This window comes from Centroberyx affinis, unplaced genomic scaffold (assembly GCF_046629955.1).
Source record: "Centroberyx affinis isolate AG114_WGS23_722 - 3 ecotype Tasmania unplaced genomic scaffold, CSIRO-AGI_Caff_v1 ptg002845l_1, whole genome shotgun sequence".
Classification (NCBI taxonomy): domain Eukaryota; kingdom Metazoa; phylum Chordata; class Actinopteri; order Beryciformes; family Berycidae; genus Centroberyx; species Centroberyx affinis.
Window position 1 is genome coordinate 145,758 of NW_027280985.1, and position 21,134 is coordinate 166,891.

At 39.9% G+C, this 21,134-nt stretch overlaps 1 protein-coding gene across 7 annotated transcripts; it reads right to left on the bottom strand.

Annotated features, from left to right (window-relative positions):
• Positions 1-979: 979 nt before the first annotated feature.
• anp32a (acidic (leucine-rich) nuclear phosphoprotein 32 family, member A) lies at positions 980-5,749 on the bottom strand. 7 transcript variants are annotated; one of them, XM_071536228.1, is made up of 8 exons: positions 5,605-5,749; positions 3,408-3,557; positions 3,174-3,296; positions 2,860-3,058; positions 2,599-2,711; positions 2,411-2,465; positions 2,232-2,243; positions 980-1,424 (listed from the first exon to the last, which is right to left on the bottom strand). In XM_071536228.1, exons 1-8 carry the CDS (start codon positions 5,656-5,658, stop codon positions 1,324-1,326), a joined length of 807 nt encoding a protein of 268 aa, XP_071392329.1. In that variant the 5' UTR covers positions 5,659-5,749; the 3' UTR covers positions 980-1,323. The 7 variants fall into 7 exon arrangements, with proteins under 7 accessions (XP_071392329.1, XP_071392330.1, XP_071392328.1 ...); XM_071536229.1 differs by having other exon boundaries at positions 980-2,243; XM_071536227.1 differs by having other exon boundaries at positions 980-2,243; positions 2,599-2,717.
• Between the last annotated feature and the right edge of the window lie 15,385 nt (positions 5,750-21,134).

Here is a 21,134-nt window from a genome sequence, read left to right on the forward strand (position 1 = left end):
AGTCTGAAATTTCTGAAAAGTGGGGACTGGATTTGATTAGTTTGAAATTCAAGCAATCACCAAAAAAGAATCTAAAAAAGATTTTGTGTATTTTAATCTGGTCCCAATCACAATCAGCTCTGCTCTATCTAACCGTTGATGGACTTAGAGAAGGAAAAAGATGGCCTCTTATATGCACAGCCATAACGGACTTTGACCCAAGTAAGTAAGGATTTAAGGTCACGATTCTTCTCTGGGTCCAGAATTTTATAGCTTCAGATAAATTGATGAAAAAAAAAAACAAGAGTGGAACCAGTGACGCATTGTATAATGTTTACTGTGTTCCTTGCAGGCAAAATGAAAGGCTATAGTGAAAGTGTTAAAGGGCAAATGGCAAATTGATCTGCCAGAGATTGATCGGTTACAGTGGAAAGAGAAGTAATGTGTAGGTTGGAGCTGTGCTGTCAAGACCTCTCTTCTGGATGTGCTCATACATAAAATCAACTAGTTCACCATTTATTTTTGGGATGACAGGTTAACAGTTATGCGAGAAATGTGTAATTAGCTTTTAAAATGACTGACACAGTCTGTCTCTCACTACAGTTGTTTGTTGTTGAACAGCATTACTAATCTGGACAAACTGGAGTGTGACCATGGTAATTTACCCAGAATTATTTTGCACTGAATTTGTGATGAGCAGTTCATTGTGGAGCACAGGAAGAAAAACCCAATTTAGATTTACTCCAAATTATTCTGTGTTAAGACTGGATGCTCTCTGATAGTAGCTCTCATTTAACATGTAATATCACATCTGCTCTGTGTCTGCTGTGAAATGCATCTTGGGAGCAGTTTCCCATATGGAAGGAAGGAAAAGTTAAGACGGTAATCTTAATGTGATACCCTATAATGTTACAATTCTGTATTAAACATTTACCTTTTTATTAAACTATAATGTCATTATGCAAAGACCACAAATCTCAAAACATATATAAAAGGGATTTATTGAAGTGAATGGGAGAAAAGAAAAAAAAAAAACAGAATTTGGCTCATGACAGTGGATTTAACATATTTAGAGTGAAAATCATTGAGGTAGGCCAATTTGACCATTAAGTGAAATATTAGTGAAAACAAAGTCCAAATAACTGACCGTTTTCCAGAGAGTTTACACTTTGAAACAATATATTTTCAATGCACATAGTCGCAGTTTTGACTTCCATTTATATCATCAGCTAGTTCTCTACACTACCACCACAAATTCATACGTTGCCACCTGCGTGTCACAGAAAAGAACATGAAAAAAGCGATAATGAATTCTGATGTTGAACATTTCTCTTTATGGAAAGATTATGCATACAAAGTATGTTCAAATTCAAGAAATTTCACACTGCGTATTTTAGATAAAGCAGCATACATATTTAATATCTTATTACAATTCATAGTTTCAACTCAGTTGTGTTCAATGTCTGCCATCATCAAAGAGAATACAAAAAAATAGATTTGGTCATTATTTACAAGAACACGTAATTTCCGAACTATCAAAGCTGAGGGTTTAAGGAGGAGGAGCAGCTTTGACAAGGGCAGACATTTTTTGCTATGATTTAAAAATATGCCCTGTGAGGGTCACACTGTGCATGTTCAGACAGACAGAATTTCACACCAGGACAGCAGAGAATATTGGCATACTGGTGACACCACAAACACATAACTTACATTAAAAAAAAATGCAAAAATAAGTTTAAGACGAGGAGAGGACAGCCATACATGAAATCCAGTAGTTGACTTTAAAATGTATTAGACATGCACTCTAATTTTTTTGTTGTTTTTTTTTCTTTTGTTTTGTTTTGGGGGAGGGGGAGGGGGGGTTGTTTCTTAAAATATGCAAATTGTCAGAAATTGGTCATACACAAATGGTGAGAAAACAATTCTTAAAAAGGTTATCTTTGCTATTATTTGATATTACAAAAAACTCAAGTCCACAAAGCAGTTCAAAGTGGACAGTAAAGACTGGAATATGGGAGCATCAAAGGTACATAAAATTAAACTTATTTCCCCAGACGACCCCCTCTACCTGACTGGCCAATAACAAAAACCACTCCTACTGGGGGGGGGGGGGGGGGGATACATGGGGGTTGGGAAGTGACTGGGAAATACAGGTTTAAAACAGTCAGTTCACAACATAGCTTCAAAGAGGACTTCTCAATCGTCGTCGTCTTCCTCCCCTTCTTCATCCAGTTCCCTTTTCCTCTTCTGGCCTCGCTCTTCTTCTAAAAGGACAGAGTGACATTAACAAAAGACACACAGATCAGATATAAGTGGATCAGTTTTCTGGCTCAATTTGTATATTATTTTCACAACAGGCACTTTGGAAACTGACAAAAAGCCATCAAAATTTTCCAGCATTTAATTTAAAGCCAGCCGCCATCTTACTCACCCTCATCATCCTCATCATCAACCTCTCGGTCATTCAGATCCTCCTCCTCTTCTTCCTACAGAGAAAGATGAAGCGGTTTAAAATCTCTCACATTTTGAACTGTTATTCCACACAGTACACATTTAGCATGTACAGTGCGAAAATCCCATTTACTCTCATTTACACTCTATTTACTATCTTTATCTTACCTCTCCACTGACGTCATCGTCTTCCTCTTCTTCATTTTCCTCCTCTTCATCATCCTCCCCCTCGTCCTCCTCCTCATCTCCTGGTGCTGTATCATCATCATAGTCTTCCTCATCTACATCTGGGTGAAACAGGTAATAGACGAGCCAGTTATATCAATTATTGACCAACTGTAACGATATCAGCAATTTACAAGAAACTTATGATTAGATGCTAAAAAGAAATATCCATGATGGTATTTGAAGCCGTTTTGCTGAACCTACCATCTTCATCGTCCTCATCGTCATCCAGGCCCTCTGCGTAAACCTCGGCGTCCGAGTCCGGCGCCTCTTTGTCGTCTTTGTCGTACCCGTCCAGGTACGTGAGCTGGGGTAGTAGCTTGAACACGTTGTCTCTGTATTCGTTCAGGTTTGTCACTTCGCAGTTAAACAAGTCTAGGCTTTTCAGGGTCCCCAATTCTTTCTGCCAAAAACGAGGATGAAGTTTGATAAATAAGGCAGCAAGCTGGTTTCTGTATTGTACCTTCAATATAGATCCTTTTTTTTTTTTAGTGTTTTTTTAGGGTCTTACTGCTTACCAAGGGCTCTATTGTGCTGAGGTCTTTGATTTTGTTGCCACTGAGGTTGAGATGTGTGAGGCTGGGGCATTTATCTGCCAGCACCTCCAGCCCTCCTGAGATCCTGTTATCGCTGAGTTCAAGCTGTTGATCAATTAAACCGTCAAAACATGCAAAACGCCAAAGCCAGGTACAACTCAAAGGCATGTTCTGTAATGTGTTTAATGTAAAAAAAAACAAAAAAAACACACCAACCTTTTTGAGTTTCTTTAGCTTCGGCAAGTGGGCAACTGTCGTCAGTCCAACGTTGATTGTGCTGAGGAATTCCAGCTCCTCAAATTCATCTGTTAGACCCTCGATCTTGCCTTCGTTTGAGCGACAGTTGTCTAGCACGAGTTCTTTTACCTATAAACACGACAGAACATGGCAAATTGGTCAGCGTTTGAGAAATACAAGCACTAAAATACAATGTCACTATCAATTGTTAATGTAGTATGTGTGTACTTTCTCTCCTCATGAGCTGGATGGCAGAAAATGCAAGATATTTCAAGGTTAAAGAAATTACAATCTGTTGTTGTTAGAAATGTTGGAACACACATAACATTAAATCTGCCTCAATTTTTAAGTATTTTAGTGAGTTATTGTTTTACCCACGTAATTTTCCAGACTGGTACTCTTACTCTGACCATTTAAGCAGCAACCAATGAGAGGCTGTGCTTTAAAGCTTAAAGTTTAAAAATTATAAACCCCATTAGCCGTTATAAAAAAATTACTGTAAAGCAATGTGTTGATTGGCTTGTTGCTTATAAAACGGTGGTAACACCCCATTGTAATAAAAAGAGAGAGCACAAATGTTTAATTTTTTTTAAGTCAACACTAATTAGATATTAAAATGTTATTCTTCCATATAGTTACTGAAAAGTAGCTAAGCAAAGTGGTTGCTAAGCAACACATAAGTACCATTATGGTGGTTAGCACATTAATATTTAAATGGTCTGTTACGGGGCCACAGGTGTGTGGTTATCGGGTGTTTTACGACAGCTTCGAACGTGACTCAGCCAATCAGAAATGAGGACCGGAACTACCCGTTTTATCAATTAAAAAAAATATATATCAATACTCCGTGGACAACTGCATTTCAGCGCTCTAGGTATCGCGATACATTGGCTGTTATTCCATTACGTAAATATCACATTTACTTTTTGCATAGACACAGATAGTGTAGCATTTTATATTTCGTGGATGCTGATTTAAAATGCAATATGCTACATGTACAGATGGTTATTGGCGGTGCGGCGCTGATGCATATTAGTCACAACAAGTAGGAGCCTTAGGCAAAGACAGACCTACGAGTCGTGCACTGGGTCATTTGTGAGTAGGAGGGGCAGCTAAAGCCGATTAGATAGCTGCCAGGCAAACGTTACATTGTTGCTTGCGCTAAACAGTTGCCGATTGGATTGATGCCGTGTATAGACTGCTATTTATAAAAAAGGTATGAGGAATCGTTCATAATTTGTGTCGAATGAAAAGGACATTCGGTGTATTTCGGATTGCCTTTGTTTCTCAGTAAAATGGCGGCTTGTCCTAGTTCTGGAAAACTGGAGCAACGCGGCTCGAAAAATTGTTTTCGTTGTGGCTGGGTTTCACAAGTCGAAAATGGCAGAGAGCCTCGGTGAAACGACCGAATTGCCACCCAACAATTATTAGTAATGCGGGCATGTTTGTTTTTAATCAGGTCCGGATTGTTTTTGCCAAACCTGGTAGATGGGGACGGTCTATGCTAACATCACTTTCTTTCGGCCATCTGTGCGCACTGTAGCATTAGTTGTAGGCTGCACGGGCTGCAGACACATCGGTGTATCAAATGTTGTTTGAATGCATTTGCGCTGTAGTAAATGCACTCAACTTGATACTAAAGTTTGAATAATTGGAGGTCTTCGATACAGTTTTGATGCAATAATTCGAGGCTAGGATCTTTATGCATCATTGATAATTTCATGACTTTGTGTCCACATCCTTTACGCGCCAAGTGCACGGGTTAAATCGAATTGATAAATACGTTTGCTAGCCAACGCATGCAGATAGTAGGTACACAAGACAGTGAGCAAATAACAATAATATACAGTATTGAAGAAAAGGGGCGCGTTCGTAGATCAAAAGTTACAAATATGGCTTCTCATACTGCCTGCCTTGTTTATACCGCTGGCAAAAAGCTGTGCTGCATTCTCAAACTGCACGTCCAAAACGTGCGGTTTTAGCCTTACAAAGTTGAACTAACACATCCGCAGCACCTGGCGACTTTAAACACGTTTGCAAAGCAACAATGTAACCTCACGTCTCCATCATCTTTTAACTTGTAAGAAACTTTGTATCCCCACGCCAAGACATCACACGAAAGATTCTCCATTAGCTGAGTCTGAAACATTATCAGCAAGATGTGTATTTAACTTACATCTGACGGAGTGCGGTTCCGCAACTCTAGATGAATTCTTCTCTTCATATCCATCCTTGATCAGCTCACCCTTGATATGATATACACTTTTAGTAATTACTGCAAATGCAACTACCACCTCTTGAATAGACTGCTGTTGTTCATTCAAACTTGATCCCCTCGGTGGGCGGGAGTATGTTTGAGGATTGTCGTCACCACTGACCAATCCCAGGCGCCAAATAACGAGGGAAGGGATTTACAGACTCGCTAACCAGTGAAAACACACATATAAAATTGGGTGGGGTTTCGTGGTCAAAGTTTGGTTGTTTGTTAACTTAAGTTTACATTGAATGCATCCTATGGAAATGGGTATCAATATGATGCCAAATGTCGCTGTTTATGTATATCACTTAAATTAAATAAGGTAATGAGGTAGAGCATTTTTCTCCTTTCCATTGTGCTGCAAACTTACCTCACCCCCCATGTCCACATATGATTACAACAAATTCTTCTGCGTTTGATTTGCCCAGTGTACACCCAAACTTGCATGCCTTATACAGTGAAACACTCCAATCAAAACCTAATAAAGCATCCGAGGCTCTGTAATGGGACTTCACCAAATGAGAGATTGATGCAATGATCATGTGTTTGGACAGTCAGACCTACACTGAGTGGCCACTTTGTTAGGTACACGAGTGGGAGGACCCAGTCTGAGGTAATACAGCGTTTATCCACAAGGTGGAAGCAAAGCCACTAGTCTGGAATATAATAATACTTGCATGGTGTGGAGTCAGGGACCATCAGCGGACAGGCTTAGCACCACCCATTGTGTGTTGGCAGTCATGTCTCACTGGCGCAAGTAGGCTACAATCAGTACTAAAGTAAATTCTTAAAACAAAACGTTTTGTGAAGTGAAAATGATCAAATATGTTAAATGGTAGGCCAATACATGTTTAATTTCATGCCAAATACAAAGTACAAGCCGAGGGTTATCAACATGGAGGTCTCTCTCTCTCTCTCTCTCTCTCTCTCTCTCTCTCTCTCTCTCTGGCTTTGATACTCGCTCACTCCCTTTAACTTTATTAGTCTGATAATAGTATGCATGTTCAAGATAAAGAGAGAAGTGAGAAACTGCCAATAACGGCATTATTGCCATTTCACACCAGCCTACGTTGCTCTCGCCAGCCACCAAGGCAATCTGTCAGTTGCCTTTCTCCTCTCTCTCTCTCTCTCTCTCTCTCTCTCTCTCTCTCACACACACACACACACACACACTCGCTACTCTGCTCCATTAACGTGAAACAAGCTGCGTTATAAACAAAAAACAAAAAACGGCAGACATACATGTATCGCTGTTAATGAGGCTAACGTTAATCAACATTAACATTAAAGGGGAACACCGGCCGTTTAAAAATAATAATAATAATAATAATATTCAGAGGCAGGGGCGGAGCTTACCTTTCATATACATGCACCGAGCACTTTATTAGGAACACCTGTACACCTGCTTATTCATGCAATTATCCATTCAGCCAATCATGTGACAGCAGTGCAATGCATAAGATCATGCAGATACAGGTCAGCAGCTTCAGTTCATGTTCACATCAAACATCAGAGTGGGGAAAAAATGTGATATCAGTGACTTTGACCGTGGCATGGTTGTTGGTGCCAGACGGGCTGGTTTGAGAATTTCTGAATCTCCTGGGATTTTCACGCACAACAGTCTCTAGAGTTTACACAGAATGGTGCGAAAAACAAAAAACATCCAGTCAGCGGCAGTTCTGCGGACGGAAACGCCTTGTTGATGAGAGAGGTCAGAGGAGAATGGCCAGACTGGTTGGAGCTGACAGAAAGGCAGCAGTAACTCAGATAACCTCTTTACAACTGTGGTGAGCAGAAAAGCATCTCAGAATACACAACATGTCCAACCTTGAGGCGGATGGCACTTTGGTAGCCGGTTGACACTGAGCTGAAAGCTGATACCTACCCAGTATTAGTAAGGTGTTCCTAATAAAGTGCTCGGTGAGTGTATATGACGCATGCAAGCCATCTGTCTCCCCAACCATGTTATAGGCCTAATAGGGCAAACATAATAACTTATCAGCATACTAAAATTACAGTTAAAATTCACAACTGCAGGAAATGCAGCGCTAATTCCCAGTGACCTGTCAAAACAACAACATGAGCTTTTTTATTTAACAATTCACATTAAGTCATGTAAGCAGGCACGTGCAGAGGGGGGGATCTGGGTGCTTGGGCACCTGTCCCTTTTCCCTTAATTGAACAAAATGCCCCTACCAGTATCATTTTATTATTTTATTTTAGGCATTTTCCGAATAGTTAATAAATTGTAGTGACACGAGTAAAACTATTTGAGCAAATGCAAAACACAAATGAGATCGTCTGCACAGTGCATTGCCCCTGCAGCCATTACTTAAACCTGCCGATATATCACATATCCTGCTATTATTTCTTAGCATGTAGACTGTCAGTGAATCAATGTAGCTAATTGAAATTTGGACTATTGCTAGCTAGCTTTGATGCTGCTGCAAATTTTCTTAGCCCAGTAGCTCAGATTCTCTCGTTTGCTAACATCATTTTTTCATTACGAAATAGAACAGGTGCGCTTCTTCCAAAAGGCTACTTTGTAGCTGCGTGCTGGACTTCAATGATCAGAGTTCAAGTTGAAACAAGACTAGGCAGACCTAGTGCAAGCTGGGCTCCTCTTGGCTTTCACACCCTAGTATAATACGTGTTCTGTACTGCCTGTGACCTGCTCTATCATTTTCAGTCACATTGACCCCTGGAGACATTTTGAGTTTAATACAATGTTGGAAAGAGGGGCATTTATGCCCCTTTATGTCTTGATTGTTAGCAAACTATGTTTTTGAGTCAAAGGGCCTCAAAGTTTGCAGTCTATTTTGAGACATTTATTCAAATATATTAGAGATATCATTCAAACATAACATAACATACCAACATTAAATTTCCAGTCTTGAGTGCCCATAATCACACAGACATGTACGTACACACACGCTCAAGCTGACATGCACACGCACACACACATTTTGAACTTCAACCACAGTTCAGCCTTACTTGTGTATGGAGATGCACTTGAGCAAACTTATGTGCACACGTTATGTATGCATGCACACTCCACGTGCACACGGATGCGAGGAAGGGTGCCATGCCATTGTTCCGACGGCCCATTATTCCGAAACCCCAATAGTCCAAAAACTCCATGCCTGGCTCCATCCACAACCGTGGCTTCTGACAGCCTTGGCCGTAAGCTTGCTCTAACCCTAACCTCAGTGACCCCATGCCTCAACCCAACCACCTCTGGGATAACGGGCTGTCGGACAAATGGGCTTTCGGTCCAATGGGTGGACATTTTTCGGACTATTGGGGTTTCGGAATAATGGGCCGTCGGAACAATGGGCAGTCCCCCAAGGAAGAGTCACCGGTGTCACTCTCAACAGGTCGCACATTCACCGGCACCGGAGTTAGAAAGTGGACTATAGCCTGAAATGAAGTCAGTCTAGTGAGCCTCAGTCGCGGCGAGATGGAGTTTAATATTTGAGATATGCCATTAATATTTGAGATATGCCATTAATTTCTATGTTGTTCAATAGTAATAATTTCAGTCTGTAATAGTCTATCACTGATTTCAATTCAACTTCTCTCGTTTCGGTTTCTCTCTCTCGCTCTCAGGTTGCGATGCCTGACAACTACGTTTTCCGTGGAAGAAATATTATGATTGGACAATAAAGTGAACGATGACACACCTGTTACTATGCAGATGTTCATTCAGGCTTTGAAGGGACACATGTAGTAGCCTAGCGTGACTCGCCGCCTCTGGAAACTCCCGAAACTCGTGTACAAACTTTTAAACTAACCGTGGTCGATGTAAAATGAGGACAGATTCAGCAACTGCATTGCTGATTTCTTGCCTCAAATGTTTTCAGAAACATATTTTGGTGAGCCATTTTCGTAATATAAGAGCAAGTTTCCAAACGAGCCGCCATGTTTTTCCAGTTTGAAATCCGGGGGCAGAAACACACCATGACAATGCAAACAACGCAATATCACATATACCACCATAACTGTGTAGGTCTTGACGCCACTTCTCGCGCGACTTTCAACAATGGGGAGTCAGTCAGTCAGTCAGTCAGTCAGTCAGTCAGTCAGTCAGTCAGTCACTTAGCTACTTTCACTCTTCTAGGCCGGTCCCAGAGGCCCGGCAAAAAAGCAGCACACCAATATTATAATGGAAAAGACATAACAAAAAGACGTCACCTCATTTTCACCAATTTATTTTTTGGCCATGACTGCTAACGCGTTTCGGTATTACACCTTCATCAGAGCATCCTTTTATTATCATTATTTTTTCATTATACATATTATATAGTGAGTGGCTGCAAGATGCCAAAGAGAAAATAAAGCACAAGGCAACCTTGCGGCCTGCGAGACTGAGAATGAAGCCCTCCACAAAAAAGTGGAGGAGTTCCACAGCCCCTATAAGCTAGCCAAGATGATCAAGGCCTGCAGGGCTGAAAATGAAGCCCTCTGTCAAGAACTGGAGGAGCAGGCCATCAAGTTTGCAGCCTGCGAGGCTGAGAATGAAGCCCTCCGCAAAAAAGTGGAGGAGGTCCACGATCCTGGTGCCTATGTAATAAAAGTAAAAGTACTCGTCTTGAAGAACGCTCCCTTTCAACGTGTATTTTAAGTATAAGTATTTTAATATAGGTCTAACTGCTCCATATACGGTTGGGGAGTCTAATAATGCAACAGATTTTATGAGCTTATTGTATGTTTTGCATGTAAAACCTTATTCTGCAAAGTAACTTGTAACTCCAGCCGTCAGATAAATGTAGTGGAGGAAAAAGTACAATATTTCCCTCTGAAATGTAGTGGATGAAAAGTATAAAGTCTCACAAAATGGAAATACTCAAGTAAAGTGACAGTACCTCAAATTTGTACTTGAGATACAGCATTTGAGTAAATGCACTTTCTGAAAGAGAAATATACTTTAATTTATTTCAATGTGAATTCAGAATCATAAATAAAACATTAATCGTAGAGTAAGAGTTGGTATCCAAGTTTTGATTTGATTAATCATCCCAGTTATTTTAACCTATTCACTGGTGTTTATGTGACATGTTTGGGTTAACCTGGAAAGGAGGGACGGTTTGGTTTGTTCATCAAATGGAGTGCAGAGAAACTGCAACAACACTAACGAAACAAAAGTGCCTTTTCAGAAAGTGTCCATGCCACTGAAAGACACACTCTTGCGTAAGGTGTGTGGGTGTGTGTGACCTAATTCAGCCTAAATTAATATTCACTTGAACATAGTTGGGGGGCTATATGAGCATGCACTTATGCCCCCCAAACCCAGGTGGCTTCAGGTTGGTGCGGGCAGAAGAGGTGCCCCTTTTTCATTTTTTGCCCCTGCCCTTTAGAGAGTCTGTGCACGCCACTGCATGTAAGTGCATCAATATCACAGCAACATCAACTTTTTTTTTTTTCAAATTTTTTCAAATTGTTTTTTTCGATCTGCGCTTTGTTCAAAGGTTTGAGTGAATTAGTGATGGAAAATAGTCAAAGATTATTCATAATATGCTTATTTACCGTGTGAGTAATTTTTAGCTACTACATTCCATGAGATTCTCTTACACCCATGGCACCCATTCAGATTCCTCTTATGTTCTGAGGCTAATGGAACATAATTGAAGAGACACTGCTGCCTGCTCATGCTTGCACATTCATTGAGAACGGGCAGCAGAACTACCGGTCATCATCACTGTATAAAGTCATAGCTTTCCAATGAGAGAATGAATGGAGTAGAATAGAATTGCAACAAAATTTATCACAATCTGAATCTGAAGAATAAATGCTTCTAACGCAGGTAAACAGTGCCATACCTTTCAGAGTTTTCCAGATGTTTCCCTTTAACAAATGCCAGGACAAGCATAGTCCTGATTCATGCTGTTCTGCCTTGTATGCAGAAAATGTCATGCCAAACTTCATTAAAAACTCGGGCAGTGTAATGTCTAATAAGATGTACTGGATCTACAAGTATGCCAAACTGAAAAGTTGCTCTCAGGTCTTGAATTATGCCTTTAACGTATGGACCTTTAGGCAGAGTTTGTGGAGAAGTCCAGTGGAGCCTTGCTACCTAGCGCTAGAGTCGCTTACCTCTGAGTTTGTAACTTTTGGTCCATAAAAAGCAATGGTCCCGCTCCTTTCATAGCCACCAAATTACTAGTAAATTAAAGTGTTTTTTAATCCAGTTGCTTAAATCCTTCTTCTGAAAATGGTCAGTGCAGACAAAGCTTGTAGGATAGAGTAAGCCTAATCCTTCCCTTTAATACTAATATAGACCATACCAATATTTTTATTTCTGGGGACCAAATATCCAGTTTTGGAACCTAGGCACCCATCCATAATCAAAGAACGTACTATTGGCTAATTCGGTAAGCACCTATCGGACTGCTGCAGACTTAGGGCACCAGATTACTATGCGTACAGTCCACAAATTCATTCAAATCTGGGTATGGGTGAGCTACATCAGGAAATGGACTCTGTTGGCCACTAGATGGAGAGTTTCTCAAAGGTCATCAGTCAAATTTCTATTATACTAACAGTTGTAATATTTGGGGAAATTTTACATTAACAGGCCCTATTAAATAATACCATGACATTGGGGAATGTGACTTCAATTGCACTGAATCTTTAAGGCCTTAAAGAATATTAAAATGTCTTGAATACTGTTATTAAAGGTCTTATAGTTTTTTGACCACTGCAATGACCAATTCCACTCTGGAATAGGGAGCTGGAGCTGAATAGGGAGCTGGACCTAATAATTTGGCCACCGAGTGAGTAAAGTTTCTGATGCTGTGGTGGAAAGCATTTTTAATCAACACAAATGACACTTCAGTTTCTCAAGTGATCATTCCTGATATTGCAACATATTATAAAGGAAAACAAGGTCACCTGTCTGCGCTAACATGCACATCCTGATTTTGCCCGTCTCATCAGTGCAACAAGAAAAGACTAAGGACAATTTTACTTTACAGCCAAGACACCTTGTCCTTCATTCATAAAAAACAATCAGATAATCCATAATGCACAAGCAGTCGCAACATCACTGCATTACTTGTTTTGTTACATTTTAAAGACAGAAATACTATACAATGCAAAACCAAAACAACTGTCACACATTTTGAATGAGCAAACAATACACCAAGAGACGCAGTAGATACGCCACCCAGTGTTGTCGCACTGTTGGGTACAAACCAGTAAAAAAAAAGATTTTTCCAGAACTTGATGATCACAGCATCAAATCTTTTTCAATTGATACATGGGCCAATGATGAACGTCTGTCCTGTAATGACAATACAGTATGTCTTTATTATTTTAAGAGCTGGTAAAGTTCTCTCCTGTTGTGATGGTGGCTGTGTTTGTGAGGCAATTTACCCCGGACGGTTTCTGATCAGACTCGAGTCAGATAAGGTCAAAGTACTGCGGTTTGGCACCATCAAAATGAGCTAATATTGGGGCAAAATCCATGTCCACTAAAAGGTTCTCCTAACTTTTAAAACCTTTCCATTTGCACAGTGATGTTTTCCAATAAGTTGTAGTAAAGCTATCTGCTTTCCTCTCTGATTGACTCTCTACAAGTCTCCTCTTTCAGGTTCAATTGGTTGCTTTTGGCCTCAAATAAATAATAGCGTAACAACAATCAAAAGCCTGCAGCTGTTGATCCAATCAGTCATAGTGTCCCTGACTCAGACACAACAAAATCTTTTGTCTACAAGTTTGTTTTGCAGCACATGAAAGAGTCCATCCATTGCACTGAATATTGGGCTCATAGCAGAAAGCAGATGAATGCCTTTGACAGCCGTCGTTAATCGCCAGGTTCTCAACATTCCAGTCATCAGGATTCTCTCTTGTGGTTTGGTGTCATTTGATGGAGATCTAGGCTACATGATGAAAGTTGATAGTCTGAACCAGGCTGGAGATGGTGTTTTATAAGTGCCACCCTTGGGATGCACCATCTCACAACATTATCAAGTAAATGGTTGCATTTGGTAGATTTAGTGAAAAATGAATGTATTATGCCGACCAAAATGCAGGACCAAATTCAATTTGTGAGCCTAGCAAAGAGCATTTCTTTAACTTCAGCCTGCACCCCATTAAGCTCTGGTGCCTCCACAGATATTCCATCATAAGACACATAACAGAAAACCACTGAGATCTGCTCTTTGTTGGTAATATCAGTTGACTCGTCAACCACTGCCACAAATGTTGCTCCATTAATGTTGGCTTTGATATGGTGTCTTGCCATGTCAGCAATTGCTTCTATCAAATCATTTTTAAACTGGTTTGATGTACCTGGAAACATTGGAGGATGCTAGGTGTGAAGCTAATTTATCATTTTTTTCTCTCAGCCATTGCATGCAAACGTTCTACCTAATTTCCTGTTACTGGACCCAGCAGGCTCATCATCGCCACTGAAGGCTAATTCTTGTTTAGCAAGGTAGCAAGATGCTGCTCATCAAAATCCAGGTCAATATGTGACCTCCCAAAAGTCTTCAAGTGTGTTTGGCTTTTGATGTAAGAAACTGGTTCCTCATGATTGAGAACAGCGTTGTAGCTAGCCTTTTCTTTAGTTATTGCTGATGGAGAACAGTCGACTGTTCTCAGTACAGCCACACAGCCAGTCTTTCTGCGGATATCATTCTGTTTGAAAAGATCTTGATGGGCATTTTCTGCCCAGCCATTCACTGTTGAAGATTCTCAAGTGCTGATGTTGGTTTCCATCCTGAAATTAGTTCTTTGTTATCCGAAAAACTTAGAGTGGAAAATTGTTTAAGACGGGATATTGTCACTTCCACTTTTGACACAGACCAGCAGGCAAGTCAGAGAATTTTGGTGGGATCCTGCAAGCAAATTCTACTCAGGCACTTCTGCATATATAAAACAGCAAATAGCAAATAATTTTTACAGAAGTGGCAAAAAGGCATAAAAGTTGCATACATTTTTACATTAATGCTAGGCCTAAAACAAACCTCACATGTGTCAACCTGCTGGATCACTGGCATTTTTTCAAAACTGTGCTGCAATGCAAGGTACGCAATGCCTTACATTGAATGCCTTGGATACTCTAACTTCAGACCAGTGGTGCTCAGATGATGCCACTTGAGCCTCTTGGGTGGAAGGCAAAGATAATACAGCCAGCAATGCATCAGCCAAAGAGCTGTCTATAAAGGTCAGCTTCACTCTGCACCATTGCTACCCAGTGCTGGATTCAGTGTCTTCTTATTCAATAACAGCAGAGCACAGCGCTCAGAAATGTAATATGACTCCCTGCAGTCATTAAAGTGTAAAGCTGCTAATCCTGGAAGGAATATTCATGGCTGTGTGGGAATGAAATGCCTGCAATTTGTTTTGTCCATATGGAGATGATATACAATGATACAGCGGGTGAAGAGAGTGATGGTGCTGCTTTGCAAGAAGACACTGTAACTAATAATGTGTTGTTTATCTATTTATTTATTTATTTGAATGTTTTTATTTGAATTACCTTTTCAGATGGTCCTATCTCGTGATTACAGGTTTCATGATCCTTGGGCCCATGGTGAAACCCATTCAAAACCCATTGTAGAGTTTCCAAAATGCATGAGCATCAGTGGTAAAATCAATCTTTTTTTTCTCAATTCCTGACAAGGGCTTTATCAGACAGTCATGACATAATTATTGTTAAAATTGTGAGTTTACACATAAATATAATAAATATAACGAAAACGAACGAAACCGGACAAGCAAGCTTGTCTTTATTGTGATCACACAACACACCACAACACTTGCATGCAGCGACCACACACACACATGCTGACAACGGTGGTCAGTGAAATTCAGTCTCTGCTTTTAACCCATCCAAGGCTCTCCTTTCTCCGGCGGGCAGCCAGGAGCAACAAATGTAAATGTAATTACATATATTCCAAAAGGTGTAACAGATATGAAGCATGATTTAATGAAAATATTCCTCGAGTAAGAGATGTGCAGCAGTTCCCCCTCTAATTATTTCCATCCACCAACTGGGTGTTAGATGCCAAAGAGCTTTTAAAATGCCTGCATCTAGAGTGCAGTAGGCTTGCCCAGTATGTGATTGTAGTAAAGTTGCTCTACCACAAGGGGGCGATATTTGTTAAGGGGAGACGCAGCAACAACAGATGATGCAATGTTTAGAAGCTTTTTGAATGGGGATGGATAACATTGGTTGCATCACAGAGGATACAGTAACTGGGATAGAAAATAATGTGCTTAACATAGTGGTATATAAAAACGAAATGTGATTATACAGTTGGTAGGAGTTGTTGACAAAATGCCCCCCGGCCTTGTTTCTTCAAAGTGTAGCTCGTGTGTAATGATCATTTCATTCTATTTAATCACCAAAGTCTCTTCACTTCTATGTTTATTCCAATGTTTAGGAGCAATTCAAGCCTTGTAACACCTTCAGCTGTCTGGTGATGTAAGATAAGGTCTCATCAGTTTAGAGTTTTTTGGGTTTTTTTTAAACCATTATTCAACCAGGCAAGTTGAGCATGAACATGTTCTTGTTGACAGTGCACAGAAATGACCTGGGGAGTTGTTGCAAGGCCTCTGTAATATTCAGGATTCAAGATTTTGAGGTTGCAATAACATCTTTTTCATAATGTTACTAAGTTCTCAAGACGTTTTTGTCCCCAAGTAACTCCTCTCCCACCGCCGACTGCCTGCATATTTCAAGAAAAGCTGCACAGACACGATTAGACTGAAGATTTTCCTCTGTAAGAGTTTGGATCACAATTGTAGGTTGGCAGCTTTCCATGGCACCAACCAGGCTTTCAGATCCAGACTCCAGGAGGTTTGTTTATATGCTGTATAAAGTTAAAACATCAGCTGTCCTTTGTCACACTGGACATATGTTCTATTACAGAATTATACTATAGAAAGGAAATAAAGTCATTCTACTGTCAGAATAATACTGAGTCATTAAATAGAGAGAGGAATAATGCATTGAGTCTGTAAACTGATCAAATTAGGAAAAAATGATTTTCCTTCTGACACATTGATCTGTTGGTGTATTGTTACTTTGAGCTATACATTCTGATTAGAAAACATATGCATGCCAGAGTTTCAGTAATAAATATTCACATCCTATTAATCTCTTGTTCTCAGATAAGACGTGATTTGTTCCGGTCTTGGTCTTGCACTTTGGTCTTTTTGATATCAATTAGGACCGGCTTTGATCTTGACTGGGCTGGTCTTGAGTGCAACACTCCTTTCTCATATTGAAATGTTTAACATTCACCCTATTAAGTCCTGAATAGCACAGTGGTGTAGATTGCTTATGTACCCTAATGCACTTTGATACCATGTGATATAAGCTCCTGTTCTAGACTGAGGTTTAAAACAATTAACAGGGGTTGGGAACAATTAAATGACAACTCGGTTAATTGCTTGGTGACAAATCAATAATGGAAATGTTAATTGTTTAAGCTAAATATAACCAACTTGCAGAGCTGCAAGAACAAAGTAATACATTATTACATTACCATCGCAAATCAATTGAAATATAAATGCACAATTCATACGTTTAAATATATTGAATTTACTTGGGGGGAAATTAAGCAATCATTCATTGCATGGGCTGTGGATCAGTTGCATGTGTTTGACTTACACAGTGAAAGAGCTGCCAGTTATTTCCTTTCTTTTTCCTTTTTAGACTTCTCAGTCCATTTGTCATCACATAACTTGAGAATATTTTCTGTGAAATCAGATTTCACATCCCTCGTCTGAAGTCACTTTTGCATTGCCATATAAATTGGATCCTTTTCAAGTAGTGGATTGAATAAGACAGCATACTTTTGTAGTTATATGGTGTTGGGAAGCGGAGAATTGGCATTTGGAACCAGACTGGTGAGGACAAAAGGCCAAGTGTCTGCTAGAGCCCAGTGATCACAGGTGAGCACCTGCTGACCTGGTTAATATGCTTGAGCCCTGCTCTCCAGCTGTGGTTGTTGAGTTTCGAGTGTAATGCCATTGATTTTAATTCATTTATTTTATTTATTTAGCCTTTATTTTACCAGGAAGTCCCATTGCGTTTCAAAATCTCTTTTCCAAGGGAGACCTGGCAAGGAAATGGCAGCAGGGGTTACACAATAAAACATACAAAACTACCAAAAAAAGTATAATATAACCCCATGGTGTCAACTAAGATGAAAAAAACCCTGCTTCTCCATCTGAATTAGGCCCTTTTCAAGAGGTGGATTGGCGGAGATAGCTCATATTCAAACCGGTGAGCGGAGAGTTTGTGGTTTGAGTCAGGTGGAAGACATGCGGAGGCTGCAAGTGGCCACAGAGCAACGTTTACACACACTTAGATACAAAGTATTTCAGTGTCAGAAATGGGACCTGGGCATTATTTATAAAAGAATTAGCTTTGTGCACCTCCTGCAATATTCAACTGATCTGCATGTGTGAGAACAATGGGAGTGGGGTAAAAAAAAAAAAGAGAAGCACTGACTAACAGAGTCAGTAGGCATTCATTATTCATGTTAATTGATTCTGGCAGTTTGGAGACAGTACCTTGTAATGCAACACCCATGCAGGACAGGAGGACGATAAACACACACACTAATCTCCTCCACCACGCATACTGAACAGCCTGTTTACTGCTCACGTGACTCAAACATGGAGCTGTGAGGAACGTTGTGACTCACTTTTTATTCTTTATGTTAGAGTGTGATTTGCATCATTAGAGAACGCACTAGAGTAACAGGGTGGTTAGTTTGTACTATGTGTAGTCAAGGCTAGGCAATCAGACACACTAATTTTTTTAACTGGTAACTAGTTCATATTAAGAAGCTGTTTAGGCACTTAGAAGGATTTAGGACCTTTTCTGATCATTTGGGATGCAGCTGTTTACATATTAATGCCTACATTTTGATGTTCATGGTGTACAGAAGGAAAATGTAATCTTGTGATTCACTGTACGCCACATTATATCTCAAGCCGACTGGTGCCATATCTGTATGTTATTGGTAACCCACAACAATGGTGTTGCTGGGTGCAGAATCCGCCTCTTCAAGCTATGTATATTTCTACATTTCTCATGCTTATTGTGCAACAGCTTGCCACTAGTGCAAAAGCAGCCCACATTCTCAAACCACAAAAAAAAATGAAATGCAGATGGTACTCCTGGGATATCGACTAGCTTTGAGTGCTTTTTTGTTTATTTTTCAAAAATGTAAATCGTGAAATTAACTGAGCTCATGCTGCATCCTTGATCCTTTTATTTAATCATACACCGCAGAAGTGACAAGAGGACAGATGAGATGTACACACTCATTTGATAGGAGTGAAATGAGGAAAAACAAGGTCACATGCAGCTTGATGTAGATGGCAATGCACTCAGCCCCGCACTGCAATTAAATATTAATGAGGCCTCTCCATCCTGCTCAACTAGAGCAGTCAGATGTTGTGTCCCTTTTACTGTGCAGCTTCTCTGCTCCTCAGCCGCTCCCTCTCATGCTTAGCTTGCCTTCGCCTACCCTCTTTTCCACTGGCATGTCATTTCAAAATACACCGCATTAAAAATAATATTTAGAATTCCTTAACAAGAATTCATATTCTGATTCATCTTGATGTTTGCAAAACAAACCTGTTATCTTTTTTTCCTTTTGATTTGGAGATGTTGTTTCTGTTTCAACTGCTCAATAATAGGATTTCTCTCAATGTATGAGATGCAGACAAGACTGTGAGACTTGATCCATAAAAATATAACAAGGGGAGATTTTACATTTGCCTCCATATAGCTCAGACATGGGGGAAAAAAATAGTACGTATCCAGACAAAAAAAAAATCAGGAAAAGTCCTAACATGCCTTCTGTATTAAGACAACGCCTGAATGAACTGCAAAGCATTTTAAAGATCGATTCATTATCACTGGGGCATTTAAACAAAATGTGAATCTATTGCAAAACTCATGAATTTGAATTAAAATATTTTGACTAATATTTTCGTTTTTCATTTTTATTCATTTGTCCCAATTTTTCTTTGTTTTCTGTGTTCTATTGTTACCTCAGCACCACTGCAAATGAGAGACTTTCTCTCAATGTGTGACCAAGGATTAAATAAAGGTTTGAAGGTTTGAATGAATGAATATGAAATTAGTCTGTGCTACTTGACCCCACCGTACGTTCTGATTGACCTGGTCATTTAAGAGAGTTCCTCCCTTTTCATGTAAACCTCTATCTGGAACAATGGGCCACTCCCCACTGCTGCTAGCATTTATTAACCTCCCTCAGATTCTTTCAAGCTACAGCGTTTTGCACGTATAAGCGTGCATACACACAAAACACACACACACACAAACGCTCACATATAGAGACACACAATCTCACTATCTCCCAATTTCTCTCTCACACACACACACACCAACCTTCCTGCCCTGTGGCTAATCGTATTTCAGCACAGTGGATGATGCATAATTACATATTTGCTGCGTGCTAATCTGCAGCACTGAAATCACCAAGTGGACTGTCCTCGTGTTAATTATAAGGTGGAGGGGGATTTGACACACAGCCGATATCTGTACAGTTTGTTGGAATGAGGCAACATTGCAAGAGACTATGGCCATTTTCCTAGAAAAGGACAACAAGCGGTATTTCTAGAATCCAGTTATTATTTTTGTTTGATTGCTCTCAAATGGGAGCATCGTGTCCTTTATTGCTACGTAAGAAAGGTTATTCATCACCTGAAAGAAAATCTTCTCCCAAATGTCAATTGAGCTATTTTGCTTAATATATCTGCTTTACTATACACTTAAATTCATTGTGCTTAAAGAGAGAAGCCATGGGGATAAATGGAATTATCGTTTTTTTTGCGGCATCAAGAACCTTTATGATTTGCATGGCTTCTGTCTGTGTTAATATTTTTACGGTCCAGGCCTCATTTGCATAATTTCCATTATCCCATAAGAAGTGGGCCCAACTTCATAAAGCTGCTCTCCTTTTTCTCTTTTACTCATCAATTCCCAGCCTCTCCGAAAACACGGCCTGCTCCCTTAGTTTTATGAGCTTTTTTTGGATGTTTTTGGAGCAGCACTCTAAGAATGCATCCATAGTGTGTGTTATTAATCAAAATTTTTACCACAGTACAGAATTTATTGAGCAAACTTATTGTTCCACTGTTATTTATGTACACCCGAAAAACTTCTCACTGGGAAATACACAATACTATGACATTACTGAATGCAATGTGCTGTGTTGCTTTTGCGTTCTTGCTTACTGTGCTGTGGCAGATAGTGCTGTGTCATCAACGAGCTGCTTTATGGTTCTTCAAGGTAATTCCCTGTGACACCGGGAATCTATTTGAAAACTCTCTTTTGCTGGATTCAACAAAGAGAAGGAATAATGGATTGTGTTTGAGCCATGAGAAAGCAGTGCTGATGGACTCACTGGAGAGACAGCAGATTTCATTGTCAGCTGTCTGAAAAGCGTATT

Bases quoted from the DNA above. Each gene is read 5' to 3' on its own strand.
- anp32a (XM_071536228.1), bottom strand. From the start codon at position 5,658: ATGGATATGAAGAGAAGAATTCATCTAGAGTTGCGGAACCGCACTCCG. The intron at 3,558-5,604 runs GTAAGTTAAATA...TCGTGTTTATAG, and splicing joins GGAACCGCACTCCGTCAGAT to GTAAAAGAACTCGTGCTAGA. The intron at 3,297-3,407 runs GTTGGTGTGTTT...ATTGATCAACAG, and splicing joins AGCTAAAGAAACTCAAAAAG to CTTGAACTCAGCGATAACAG.